The 15,243-nt window shown below is 45.5% G+C and overlaps 1 protein-coding gene across 1 annotated transcript; it reads left to right on the forward strand.

The window, feature by feature from the left end:
- Positions 1–8,255: 8,255 nt before the first annotated feature.
- LOC115163703 (frizzled-4) lies at positions 8,256–15,238 on the forward strand. The gene is made up of 4 exons (XM_029715807.1): positions 8,256–8,991; positions 11,155–11,682; positions 12,737–12,882; positions 13,051–15,238. Exons 1-4 carry the CDS (start codon positions 8,725–8,727, stop codon positions 13,712–13,714), a joined length of 1,605 nt encoding a protein of 534 aa, XP_029571667.1. The 5' UTR covers positions 8,256–8,724; the 3' UTR covers positions 13,715–15,238.
- The last annotated feature ends 5 nt before the right edge of the window (positions 15,239–15,243 follow it).

Here is a 15,243-nt window from a genome sequence, read left to right on the forward strand (position 1 = left end):
GTTTCACATCTGCTTTGGTTTCACATCTGTATTTTACTCAATGCCACTCCGACATTGCTCAATCTAATATTTATATATTTCTTAATTCCATTATTTTGCAAAACATTTATGTGTATTGTTGTGAGTTGTTAGATACTACTGCACTGTTGGAGCAAGGAACACAAGCATTTCACTGCACCTGCAATAACATCTGCTAAATATGTGTATGTGACCAATAACATCTGCTAAATATGTGTATGTGACCAATAACATCTGCTAAATATGTGATTGTGACCAATAACATCTGCTAAATATGTGTATGTGACCAATAACATCTGCTAAATATCTGTATGTGATCAATAACATTATATTTTATTTTATTTTATCTGCTTTGGCTTCAGATCTTCTTTGAGTTCTAATGTCTCTCTGACTCTCTCTCCCCTCCCTCCTTCCTTCTGTTTATTTGACTCTCTCTCTGACTCTCTCTCTCCCCTACCTCCTTCCCTCTGTCTCTCTGCATCTCTCTCTGACTCTCTCTCCCCTCCCTCCTTCCCTCTGTTTCTCTGCGTCTCTCTCTGACTCTCTCTCCCCTCCTTCCCTCTGTCTCTCTGCGTCTCTCTCTGACTCTCTCTCCCCTCCCTCCTTCCCTCTCTTTATCTGCATCTCTCTCTGACTCTCTCTCCCCTCTCTCCTTCCCTCTGTTTCTCTGGGTCTTTCTCTGTCTCCCTCTCTCACACACACCCTTTCTCTTTCTAGATTCTTTCTCACCACAGCTGACTGTTAGCCCCCAGCCCTTCACCTTTTCAGCACAGCATTTGACAGAACATTTTCACTTTAATAAGGACTCTAAATAGTCTTCGGAAACAGAGCCGACAGAGGTCAGTTTGAGTCGCATTAGAAAAATTCATCCGCACAAATGTACGTAGAACTACGTAGCGAGCAACGCAAATGGACCTCCGTCGGCTCTGTTTGTGTAGATTGTGTAGACTCCTTTAGTGTCTCCCCCCACACACACCACACACCACTCAGCCAAGCACTGTACAACTCCCCAATCCATACCTCCCCCCCTCAGCCCCCTACCTCCATGGCCACAGGATATCACCCAAAAACTGTTCAGCAGACCCCACCCACCCCCCCACCCCATCCTCCCCGTACACCCCCCAAGCACACAAGGGGTTGACGAGACCCACATTCTCGCCTGATGGTGTCGCCACGGTCCAGCAGAGTCCATGTCTTGGACACATTCCCAGTGTACAAGCTGAATGTGCACACACACACACATACACACACACACACATACACACAAATGGTTGTGTGCTGCCGACACACACAGGGAATTGTTATGTAAACACCACAGACACACGTTCAGAGGGAGTGAGAGGTGGATCATAAACCGCATAGCCCACACACACTTCCCTACATTATACACACACCCACACACATCACTGGAACACACAGACAGACACGGCACTACAACTCACACGTTACACCCACACCCACACACATCACTGGAACACACAGACAGACAAGCCACTACAACTCACACATTATATACACCAGTAGGCCTACCGTGACCTACAGAGGATGACAGTCATCCTTTAAACAGAAACGCACAGACATAAAAACGCACACACACACATTCTGTAATGCTGCCTTTCTCCCACAGAGATATTTTTCATACAGTAGGAATGGCCCGGGGACACACTAGATATACCCTACACAAAGACATGCATTGATGCACACACATGCTGAGGACAAATCACCATGTGAACAGGCCTGCAGACACATATTATGGGGTTACTTAGTTACAACACATTAAAAACGCCCCAGTCAGACGATGAGATCCAGCTGTCCCTTCAGAAGGTCAGCAGGAGGAGAGGTCTCTCTCCCCCTCTCACTCTCTTAGTGTGCATGCGTGTGTGTGTGTGTGTGTGTGTGTGTGTGTGTGTGTGTGTGTGTGTGTGTGTGTGTGTGTGTGTGTGTGTGTGTGTGTGTGTGTGTGTGTGTGTGTGTGACAGAGAGAGTGAGCGAGAGAGTTGAGAATGGGGTGGGTTGGGGGGGGCACAGGGAGAAGGAATAAACTCTATTGGCTTTTGTTCATCTGATGTGATTTTGTAAACTTGTTTTGTCATGTGTTTCATTTGATTATGCTAAATAAACAGCCTAGTAGACCCCACATGACAATAAGTAGATTTTATTTTTTTTATTTCACTTTTATTTAACCAGGTAGGCCAGTTGAGAACAAGTTCTCATTTACAACTGTGACCTGGCCAAGATAAAGCAAAGCAGTGCGACAAAAACAACAACACAGAGTTACACATAAACAAACGTACAGTCAATAACACAATAGAAAAATCTATATACAGTGTGTGCAAATGTAGAAGAGTAGGGAGGTAAGGCAATAAATAGGCCGTAGAGACAAAATAATTACAATTTAGCATTTACACTGGAGTGATAGATGTGCAGATGATGATGTGCAAGTAGAGATACTGGGGTGCAAAAGAGCAAGAGGGTAAGTAATAATATGGGGATGAGGTAGTTGGGTGTGCTATTTACAGATTGGCTGTGTACAGGTACAGTGATTGGTAAGCTGATCTGCCAGCTGATGCTTAAAGTTAGAGAGGGAGATATAAGTCTCCAGCTTCAGTGATTTTTTTGCAATTCGTTCCAGTCATTGGCAGCAGAGAACGTGAAGGAAAGGCGGCCAAAGGGAGTGTTGGCTTTGGGGGTGACCAGTAAAATATACCTGCTGGAGCGCGTGCTATGAGTGGGTGTTGCTATGGTGACCAGTGAGCTGAGATAAGGTGGGGCTTTACCTAGCAAAGACTTATAGATGACCTGGAGCCAGTGGGTTTGGCGACGAATATGTAGTGAGGCCCAGCCAACAAGAGCATACAGTTCACAGTGGTGGGTAGTATATTGGGCTTTGGTGATAAAATGGATGGCACTGTGATAGACTACATCCAGTTTGCTGAGTAGAGTGTTGGAGGCTATTTTGTAAATGACATCGGCGAAGTCAAGGATCGGTAGGATAATCAGTTTTACGAGGTTATGTTTGGCAGCATGAGTGAAGGAGGCTATGTTGCGAAATAGGAAGCTGATTCTAGATTTAATTTTTGATTGTAGATGCTTAATGTGAGTCTGGAATGAGAGTTTACAGTCCATCCAGACACCTAGGTATTTGTAGTTGTCCCCATATTCTAAGTCAGAACCATCCAGAGTAGTGATGCTAGCATGCATTTAGTTTTACTTGCATTTAAGAGCAGTTGGAGGCCACGGAAGGAGAGTTGTATGGCATTGAAGCTCGTTTGGAGGTTTGTTAGCACAGTGTCCAAAGAAGGGCCAGAAGTATACAGAATGGTGTTGTCTGCATAGAGGTGGATCAGAGAATCACCAGCAGCAAGAGCGACATCATTGATATATACAGAGAAAAGAGTCGGCCTGTGAATTGAACCCTGTGGCACCCCAATAGAGACTGCCAGAGGTCCGGACAACAGGCCCTCCCATTAGACTGATAGGCCTGTCACGTATAGACATCAGACCCTAGTCTAGTCTCACTATTTCTGAGAAGGAAGTCCTTGCTTCAGCTGACTCTTTAGTGCCACTGCAAGCCTCACACTGCAGGGTGAAGAGGGGTTGACGCTACAATGAGGCCAGATTTACTGCCGCGGACACCGGCCATTCATCAGCGCTCTGCTCATTGTCACAATCATCAGGAGCACCAGACTCCGGAGTCCTCCCGGAATTCTGTTGAGGCATTCCAACCCTACCCCATTGGCCTCCTCAACCTCAACACTGCCACACCAGCACGGAAAGATATTCGATAACCTCAGCATATGGGTATAGGCCTACTGTAACGTTCCCGCACAAGAGATAATGCAAACCAATATGATATGTAGACATTTACAAATCAAAACAAAGAAAACAAACTCCTGTGTGTGCTCTCTGATAGCTGGTAGAAATATGGTGGAGACCTACAGTACAGCTTGTGTGTGCTCTCTGATAGCTGGTAGAAGTATGGTAAAAGCAGTCTATCCACCTACCAGCTATCAGAGAGCACACACAAGCTGTACTGTAGGTCTCCACCATACTACTACCAGCTATCAGAGAGCATACACAAGCTGTACTGTAGGTCTCCACCATACTATTACCAGCTATCAGAGAGCATACACACAAGCTGTTCAGTAGGTCTCCACAATACTATTACCAGCTATCAGAGAGCATACACACAAGCTGTACTGTAGGTCTCCACCATACTATTACCAGCTATCAGAGAGCATACACACAAGCTGTTCAGTAGGTCTCCACAATACTATTACCAGCTACCAGAGAGCATACACACAAGCTGTACAGTAGGTCTCCACAATACTACTACCAGCTACCAGAGAGCATACACACAAGCTGTACAGTAGGTCTCCACAATACTACTACCAGCTACCAGAGAGCATACACACAAGCTGTACAGTAGGTCTCCACAATACTACTACCAGCTACCAGAGAGCATACACACAAGCTGTACAGTAGGTCTCCACAATACTACTACCAGCTACCAGAGAGCATACACACAAGCTGTACAGTAGGTCTCCACAATACTACTACCAGCTACCAGAGAGCATACACACAAGCTGTACAGTAGGTCTCCACAATACTACTACCAGCTACCAGAGAGCATACACACAAGCTGTACAGTAGGTCTCCACAATACTACTACCAGCTACCAGAGAGCATACACACAAGCTGTACAGTAGGTCTCCACAATACTACTACCAGCTACCAGAGAGCATACACACAAGCTGTACAGTAGGTCTCCACAATATTATTACCAGCTGAGAGTATTGAGAATTCTGCAATGAAACACTGTATTTTGGTGGAGAGAGGGTGAGGGCAGAGTGGGAAAGAGAACATGATAGGGAGAGGGAGGGGCATATGGGAAAGAGAACATGATATAGAGAGGAAGAGGGTGAGGGTAGAAAGAGGGATGGGAGAGGGTGAGGGTAGAGAGAGGGATGGGAGAGGGTGAGGGTAGAAAGAGGGATGGGATGGGAGAGGGTGAGGGTAGAGAGAGGGATGGGAGAGGGTGAGGGTAGAGAGAGGGATGGGAGAGGGTGAGGGTAGAGAGAGAAGACTATTGACAGCCCCTCAGAGCCCCTTATTACGCTGAAGCAATGTAATGTGAGCTAGCTAACTGCACCAGAGGGGAACCATCATCTGTGGACCCCCAGTCTCTCTAAGCAGCCATTCCAACACACACTTGTCATTCCAAGGAGTTTGCATCCCTATTGATAGCCTACTTCAAGGACTGAGGGATTGGGCAATGAGCCATGAGACGCTGTCGGGTGACTGATACACACTTCTGTCTGCAGGGTATACTGCCTTTCACTGACTGAAAGGTTAGAAGAAGAACCCCTTATTATGGCATGTGTTTGTGTCCTGGTAAATACAACAGTTCCGTAGTAATAGTGTGTACCCTCTTACTGTTAAGTAAACATGGGTCTTGTGTTTTAACAGTTTACTTTATGTTATTAATCGGGAACAATAAATGCATCAGATGGCGCATTATTTTCCTCAACCACACCAGCTTCTCCCACCAGCCACCATTCAGAACCCCCCCCCCCCCCACACACACACACACACACACACACTAGTGATGGGTCGTTGGCGAACGAGTCGGCTCAAAGAGCCGGATCTTGTAGGTGAACGTTGGGACCCGGCTCGCATATCAGAAGAGCCGAATCTATTTATAAAAATATACAAAAATTAAGATATGAATAATCAAAATATTTAAATGAATAGAATTAACTAATTCAAAGAATGAAAAAATAAATAAAATAATATAGGCCTAAATGCTCAAGCGCACACACATTTGTTCTGAAAGATCTGCAGATCCTCTGAGCTGGTGGAAGAACAAGGCCTCTGTCTACCCACGGCTTACTCAAGTCATGACAGGGAGACTCTGCATAGTGGCCACATCCGTTCCCTCCGAGAGGGTCTTCTCGAAAACAGGACAAATAATTACTGAGAGAAGAAACTGCATCAGCCCCTCGAAAGTAAGGCAGCTTGCATTTCTGAATGCAAATCTCTCATAAAAGCAAAATATGGTCAGCATTGCTGTGTGCTGCTGGTTTTAACATGACAATAAAGAGGAGAGAAAAGAGGGACCAGTTTAATGTTTTAAGTGGGATGCTGCAGTTGTGCACATTGTTATTTATTTTTCTTTGATATGGTGCAATATTCTATTATGCTGTTCAGATTGTATTAGTTTTGAATGTTTAGATTTATATGCACTTTGTTTATATACATTAAAAAGTTATACTTTAAATGCAAATGTTTAATAGCACTATTTTTCATAACAAACCAATGCATTTTTAAATGCATTGTGGTTAAGGTAGAGTATGATTTCATTTAATAATTTAATTAGAATTGTTTTAACACCAATCATAGTCAAACTATCGCAAACTGTTTGACTTGAAATAATACAACACATAGTTTTTTTAAAGAGCCGTTTGGCTCGTGAGCTGAGCCGAAGGAAAAAGTACCCAATTGTCATACTTGAGTAAAAGTAAAGATACCTGAATAGAAAATGACTCAAGTAAAAGTGAAAGTCACCCAGTAAAATACTACTTGAGTAAAAGTCTAAAAGTATTTGTTTTAAATATACTTAAGTAATCAAAAGTCAAATGTAATTGCTAAAATACACTTATGTTTTTAAAGCTAAAGTAAAAGTATAAATCGTTTCAAATTCCATATATTAAGCAAACCAGATGGCACCATTTTTTTATTTACAGACACCAACACATCATTTACAAATTAAACATTTGTGTTTAGTGAGTCCGCCAGATCAGAGACAATAAGGATGACCATCTTGATAAATGTCTGAATTTTACAATTGTCCTGTCCTGCTAAGCATTCAAAATGTAACGAGTACTTTTGGGTATCAGGGAAAATGAAGTAAAAAGTACATTATTTTCTTTAGGAATGTAGTGAAAGTAAATGTTGTAAAAAAATATATAAAAGTAAATTAAAGTACAGATACCCCAAAAAACGACTTAAGTAGTAGTTAATTTGTATGTTAGTATTTGACGCCGCTGCAGACAGCGCGCTCTCCACCACTCCGATCAGCATCAGCGACATGGCGCGTGCCATTGTTTCACCTGCGGGCTGATTACTGAAGAGTTGACCTGGAGCGCGGGGAGGATCCAGCGGGTGGAGGTCGGTGTCACGTTAAATACCCCTGAACGGGATCACTTTAGGGAAAACCAAGTGGCCTTTCAATTAGGACGCACAGACAAAAGCAGCCCGCTGATCATGCTGTTCTTCTATTGTATTTTCTTTATCTCTTGTAAATATGAATAAACTACCAGTAGGAGCCAGGCAGCTGTTGACTAACCTCCCCCCACCACCCCTGTGTTTAGGTTGGTCGGGCATGGAATGCCTATATGCGGGTCATATCTCAACCAGCATCAGGGGCGTCCCCACCCAGGGGTCATCACACCAACATAAACACACACAGTGATAGTGACTAGGAATTCCAGTCCAAATAACAGCCTTTAGTCTGTGGATGTCCAATAGGCTAGAGGTGTCCAACGCAACAGCATTACTGCAGACCAGTGGTTACTGCGGACCAGTGGTTACTGCGGACCAGTGGTTACTGCAGACCAGTGGTTACTGCAGACCAGTGGTTACTGCAGACCAGTGGTTCCCAACCAGGGGTACTTGGCCTATCCACAGGGGGTACTTGAGAAGACTCATGAGGCTATAGGCCTACTGGTAAAATGCACATAAGGTGGTAAATCAGGGGTACTCCAGGAAGAGCGTAATTCCGTTGGTGGTACAGTAAGGGAAAAATGTTGGGAAGCACTGCTGTAGACTACATCCATTAGAATGTCATAAACACTTTAGTTGAAGAGCTGAAGATATGGGCCTGTGGTGGAGATGCAGCCTGTTTTTAAGACCATTAGTGATTTAAAAATACCAATACAACTGTCCCGTTTCAGGAGCGAGACTGCCTTTTATTTCTAAAAATACGGAAAATAAAAATATGACCCAAAGCCAAAAGAAATACTAGTTCTGTTCTGGATTTCGTCAGAAGAACTGTTGAGTCCGCTCTGATTCTGAACATGAGAAGAGGGCCACAGGCAACGTTCCTCATCATAAAACACCGCCCTTTTGAGTACTGTTCCGCCTTCTGATTGGCTTCTGAGACCACTCCTGGCCGCTGGTTGGCTGTCCCTCGCGAGACAAACGGAGAATTTGTTCTTTACGGAGTGGGACGGAGGCGCGCGGGCAGAACACGCAGAGACCGACCAGCAACCTGTCACCACAGCGTATAGAGAGCAGACCTAACAGAGATACTATACCGGGAAACTGGGACGGACAGGGCTCCGGGATGTCTCGTCCGTGAGAAACCACATAAGGAACTATCGAAACAGACACTGCAAAGCGAGGCAGGAGTTTTAATTAGAAGGAAATCTGGATATAACAGTTCCTCTTATTATTGCCGTTGGATACGTTGTTTCCAACTTTGCTTGACGGGTCGGAGTGGGCTACCAACTGTGCTTCCAGTGGAGAGTTTCGTCTTGGCGAGACAGGAGCGGATATAAACAGCCGCTGACCGTGAACTCTGAAGTGGACTAATCTTTCCCCAGCACCCGGTGGACTAGCCCACCAGGCAACGCCCGGAACCCAATCAGTTGATCAGTTTGGATTCTTAGTGGGATTAGTTTGGACCTTTCCCCCTTCGTAACAATGAGTCGGGTCGTGTACACTCTTGCGGCGGTAGCGCTCTCCCTTTTGCTGCTGTGCGGTCCAGGATCCATTGGTCTGGTGCGTGCATTCGGCGACGAGACAGAGGAGATGACGTGCGACCCGATACGCATCGCCATGTGCCAGGACCTGGGCTACAACGTTACCAAGATGCCCAACCTGGTGGGCAACGTCCTGCAGTCAGACGCCGAGCTCCAGCTCACCACCTTCACACCACTCATACAGTATGGCTGCTCCAGCCAGTTGAAGGTAGGCACACACACACACACACACACACACACACACACACACACTTTTATTTTCATATTTAACCTTTATTTAACTAGGCAAGTCAGTTCAGAACAAATTATTATTTACCATGACGGCCTAGGAACAGTGGGTTAACTGCCTTGTTCAGGGGCAGAACGACAGATTTTTACCTTGTCAGCCTGGGATTCAATCCAGCAACCTTTCTATTACTAGCCCAATGCTCTAACCACTAGGCTACCTGCATATGTTTTACTATCCTTGTGTGAACCACATTGATTTCCATTAAAAATCCAAATTTTCCCTAAACGTAACCCTAACCCTTACCCCTAATTGTTACCCTAAACCTAGCCCTAAGCCTAAATAGCTTTTGTCCTCGTGGGGACCAGAGAAATGTCCTCACATGGGAGAATTTTCCTTGTGTTACTATCCTTGTGGGGACTTTGGCGGATTTCCGGTACCCACACACACACACACACACACACACACACACACACACACACACACACACACACACACACACACACACACACACACACACACTCTAGCTACTCCAGCCGACTAAAGGTACACACACACACACACACACACACACACACACACACACACACACACACACACACACACACACTAGCTACTCCAGCCGACTAAAGGTGCACACACACACACACACACACACACACACACACACACACACACACTGTTGGTTCTCAGGCTGGGATGTGTGATTGAGCAGGCAGTGTATAGTGGAAAGAGAAAAAGAGAGCACATGACAGAGTTGCAGGGAGGCAGCCAGTCTTGGTTCAGCAGCACGGGGCAATGAGATAATACATATCTGAGGAGAGGGCCAGGCCAGCTCCACATGGCAACAACAATACTGCTCTCAGTACTACTCTCTGTAAGGCCGCTTGTCTGCCCTAACCGCCATGAAGCTGGAAATTAAATCCTTCCCATTTTGTCTTTTTCATAAGGTTTTTATTGTCCTGACTGAAATGACAAATGAGTACACGCTTAGAAAAAAAGGTCCAATCTATAACCAAATAGGGTTCTTCGGCTGTCCCCATAGGAGAAGAGAGTTCTACCTGGAACCAAAAAAGAGAAAAGAGTTCTACCTGGAACCAAAAAGGGTTCTCCTATGGGGACAGCCGCAGAACCCTTTAAGTGTAGTTATTTGTGTGGTTAGATGGAAATATGAGGATGAAGACACCCAGTTCTGTGGATATTTACTGTGGTTTACCACTCCATAGTCTGTAGACACAGCAACCCACTGGCTACTCTGTCTCTAAGGACATCCCTTATCCGGACCATTGACATATATTAAACAAACATTCAGTCCATTAGTCCAATTCTAATTGATTTAAGAGCTTTTGTGGTATTACTGTGGCATTGTAGTTGTCTGGATGCAATAGGTTATTATGAGTTTGTGTTGTGATTGTCTGTCTCTTGTGGTTCAGTGTGTGAGCGTTTTATGTGAGCTCTCTGGAGTGACGGAGGTGAAATGTTGACATTTCCTATCTGAGCACAGAAACATCCCTCAGATTAGGCTCTTTCTTTCTTACACACTGTCAGACATTCACCCGAGGAAATGGAAACTAGATCTTGCACATTGCTTTTCTAATAGGAAAGAATCCCTCAGGTATCCACACACACACACACTTGGCTGTGAACAGTGGTAGCAGTCCGGTTACCTGCTGCAGAGGGAGGAAAACAAGCCTTCTCCGGTCCAGCTAGTGATCAGAGAACAGTAGCACAGCTCCAACAGAGACAAGCGTCACTGATATCGTCTCTCACCCACAATGCTGCCCTGCGCTTCCCATGCTACAGGGTAGCCCCTGTGGCCCTGAGACATCCATCTCTCCAGGGAATTATCTGTACGACCATTCAATCACCTGTTTATTTGTTGTAGTAGCTTTAATAATCATTTTTAAATTCCCTAAAGGTTTCAACACAATGTTTTCTGCTACTTGGCTGGTTTTCCTGACTAAGCTTGAAACACAATTCCTTTCATTTCCAGTTGTTGTCTGAAATTAGAATAGGAAGCAGACTAAGGACCATGATGCAACACAGGGAAAGCAGACAGAGCAATGCACACAGAATCATCATAGAAACTATTTTAGAAATGAATGAATATGCCAAGATAACACCCCTCTCTGTCTCTCTCTCCAGTTCTTCCTGTGTGCGGTGTACGTGCCCATGTGTACAGACAAGGTTCCCATCCCCATCGGGCCGTGTGGCAGCATGTGTCTGTCTGTCAAGAGGAAGTGTCTGCCAGTCCTAGTAGAGTTTGGCTTCGTCTGGCCAGAGCTGCTGAACTGCAGCCTGTTTCCCCCTCAGAACGACCACAACCACATGTGTATGGAGGGTCCGGGGGACGAGGAGGCCTCGTTCCACCCCGTCCGACCTCTGCCCCCGCAGGAGGAGGAGTGCCAGGCCCTGGGGGCCGGGCCAGACCAGTATGCCTGGGTGAGGCGGAGCCACAGCTGTGCACTGCAGTGTGGGTATGACGCAGGGCTGTACCGGCGCGGGGCCAAGGTGTTTACAGACGTGTGGATGGCAGTGTGGGCAGTGTTGTGTTTCCTCTCTACCACCCTGACCGTCCTCACCTTCCTCCTGGACTCAACACGTTTCTCCTACCCCGAGAGACCCATCATCTTCCTCTCCATGTGCTCCAACCTCTACAGCGTGGCCTACCTGGTGAGGACATAGGACTTAGAGCAGGGGTAGGTAGCCCTGCTACTGGACTGTTGTAGAAACTTCATGGTTTGATTTAACTGACCTGGAAGACCAGGTGTGTTCTAATTTAGGCAACCACTGAACTGATTGATTGATTTGACTTTGAAACGTTTAAAACATATACATAAGGGTGTTCCAGCCAGTGACGCCTCCACATACAATTTAAGAAAATCATCAAGGATAACACAATAAAGCTAGAAAGCTTATTTCCATTGTGGTCCTTTTGGAGGGGGAAGGGTGGGGGGCTGCAGAAAGGTTGGGCGCAATGGTAGTGGCAACAAACAATGACAGACAAAATAGTTTGTTTCATAAAATTAGCTAATTAGTACAGTTCCATTTCCTAATAAACAACTTTGGGCAGGTACATCTCCCTTGTCTCACATACCCCTAATATGTATGTATGTATGTATGTATGTATGTATGTATGTATGTATGTATGTATGTATGTATGTATGTATGTATGTATGTATGTATGTATGTAATGTGTATATGTATGTATGTGTGTGTGTGTGTGTGTGTGTGTGTGTGTACATATATATATATATATATATATATATATATATATATATATATATATATATATATATATATATATATATATATATATATATATACACAACAATCAATCCATAATATATACAAGACTGGAGGCATACTGTACCTACAGGGTGCATAGTTGGAACAAAAAACTGGGTTGCCTTCCCCTGACTTAAATGATTAAACTAATGCTTAAAGCACTGGGATGTTTCTCAATAGTTTAAATTAGTCTCCTCTTCTCCATGATCACTAATATGACCTGTGGAAACAGTTTGTTGTAAACCTGTCTAGTCCTTTCAGCTACCAGTGGTAATGAGGAAAGTAGACAAGGACAGGAAGACATGCTAGAGTACGTAGACCTAGCCATGGTCTCCTGGATGACCTGATGACCCCTGGTCTCCTGGATGACCTGATGACCCCTGGTCTCCTGGATGACCTGGTCCATGTCTAACCCCTGTGTCTCTGTCTTTCCCTGTAGGTGCGCCTGACTCTGGGTCGGGAGCGTGTGTCCTGTGACCTGGAGGAGGCAGCGGTACCTGTTCTGGTACAGGAGGGGTTAAAGAGTACCAGCTGTGCCATCGTCTTCCTCCTGCTCTACTTCTTTGGCATGGCCTCCTCGTTGTGGTGGGCACACACACACACACACACACACACACACACACACACACACACACACACACACACACACACAAACTCTGGACAAAAGTATTACACTGTAAGGAATAGACTTTAATGAAACTGTTAGAACAGTGGACTCCCAGCTCTCTAACCCGTCTCTCTGCCTCCTCCCAGGTGGGTGATTCTGACTCTGACCTGGTTCCTGGCTGCAGGGTTAAAGTGGGGTCACGAGGCCATCGAGATGCACAGCTCCTACTTCCACATAGCAGCCTGGGCCATCCCCGCCGTTAAGACCATCGTCATCCTCATCATGCGACTAGTAGACGCTGATGACCTCACGGGGCTGTGCTACGTGGGTAACCTACAGCAGGAGGCAGTGACGGGCTTCGTGGTCGCCCCGCTCGCTGCATACCTCCTCATTGGCACTCTGTTTATCTGCGCCGGCTTGGTGGCCCTGTTCAAGATCCGCTCCAACCTACAGAAGGACGGGGCCAAAACAGACAAGCTGGAGCGTCTGATGGTGAAGATCGGAGTGTTCTCTGTGCTGTACATGGTACCTGCGTCCACCGTGATAGGCTGCTACCTCTACCAGCTGTCCCACTGGGGGGACTTCAGGGCCAGTGCCAGGGACTCATACGTGGCAGCAGAGATGTTGAGGATCTTTATGTCTCTGCTGGTGGGCATCACGTCGGGCATGTGGATCTGGTCGGCCAAGACCCTTCACACCTGGCAACGCTGCTCTGCCCACCTGTGGAGGGACGGCCGGGCAGGGAGGGGCAAGCGGGCACCGGGGGACAGCTGGATTAAACCTGGCAAGGGCAATGAGACGGTGGTGTGAGTAGGGAGGGAGAGAAAGAGAGAGGGGAAGATAGGAACCAGGTGGCTTTTTAAAGCAAACCTGGCCCCAAACCCACTGCTAGTGCTACTACCTGATGTAGAGAGCGAAAGAGAGAAGGACAGACAGATAAATAGCCCCACTAAGCAGACAGTGGTCTCCTTTGCCCACGTTGTCTGTGGTTCTCTCCCTACAGACTAACCCACTGCCAGAGAAGAGACTCACCCTGTAGCCTACAGCAGGCTCTGGGCTGATCTATAGAACCTTCTGACTTTAGAGAGTTGTTTTAAAGGTTGAATTTACACTGGAGAGTCATGGTCCAGATGATGTACAGATCTAAACTACAGCCACACTGAAATGCACTATGACTAGCTGATGTGGATGTAGCTTGGTTAACATGCCTTATGTGGAACGGGAGGCTGGGCTGCCCAGCCAGCCACACTCTGGAGGCTATGAAGCTATGCCACTGCAAAGGCACCTGGGATTTGTAGTGAATTGACTCAATGGTGCTGCAGCTAAGGCACCTGGGAAACGTAGGCCTATGTCCTTTACCTCAGTGCTCAGCAAGCAGCACAGCTGACCTCCACCAACCTACACGCAGTCTTAATGAGGAAACAGACACTCAACTATGAACTCTGAACTTTAACCCTTGACCTTCTTCAGTCACTCATGGAACCCTTAGGAATGGCGGTCATTAATGAACTGGTGTAAGGTTCTTTCTGTATTTCTTTGTACCAGTTATGGAAGTGAATTAAGGGTTATTATGAATGATGTTAGACAATCAACCCCCAAAATACATTATGCAAATGCTATAATACACCAACAGTGAAACACACAGAGAGAGAGAGAGAGAGTCACACTCATACAGTCTGTAGAGTTGCCACTTATGCAATCCACTCCCATCAAATCTGCTGCATCAGCTGAGTTATTATTGCATTAAGCTGCAACCATCACAACACACACAGCAGAGAGACAGTCAAATACAATACACACACACACACACACACAGCAGAGAAACAGTCAAATACAACACACACAGCAGAGAAACAGTCAAATACAACACACACACAGCAGAGAGACAGTCAAATACAACACACACACAGCAGAGAGACAGTCAAATACAACACACACAGCAGAGACAGAGGGACTCTGCAGCCTGTCTCTCGACATCTCTACTGTGTTGCCAGTCTGACGGACAAGTCCTCTGGTTAAATGGTCTCAAATGCAACCCTATCATTCCCCATATAGTGACTACACTACACACTATGAGGAATAGGTGTGGTTTGGGAAGTGCCCTTTTGAAGTGTGATTTTAATAACCTGTTAGTACCTAAGACCTTTGGGTACTGCCAACCCCACAAATCCATGAAGTACTTTTTTGTAAAGAGAAACAGGTGTTTTGATGTTTATTAAATTTATTATAAGAAATGCTAATTTATCTTTGTAAAAATACATAAAAAAACACAAAAAAAAGTTTATAAAAATAAAATACTTTTGTATCAGAAGAAAAATAAAAACGTTTTGGTTTTAAAA

Source organism: Salmo trutta, chromosome 26 (genome assembly GCF_901001165.1).
Source record: "Salmo trutta chromosome 26, fSalTru1.1, whole genome shotgun sequence".
Classification (NCBI taxonomy): domain Eukaryota; kingdom Metazoa; phylum Chordata; class Actinopteri; order Salmoniformes; family Salmonidae; genus Salmo; species Salmo trutta.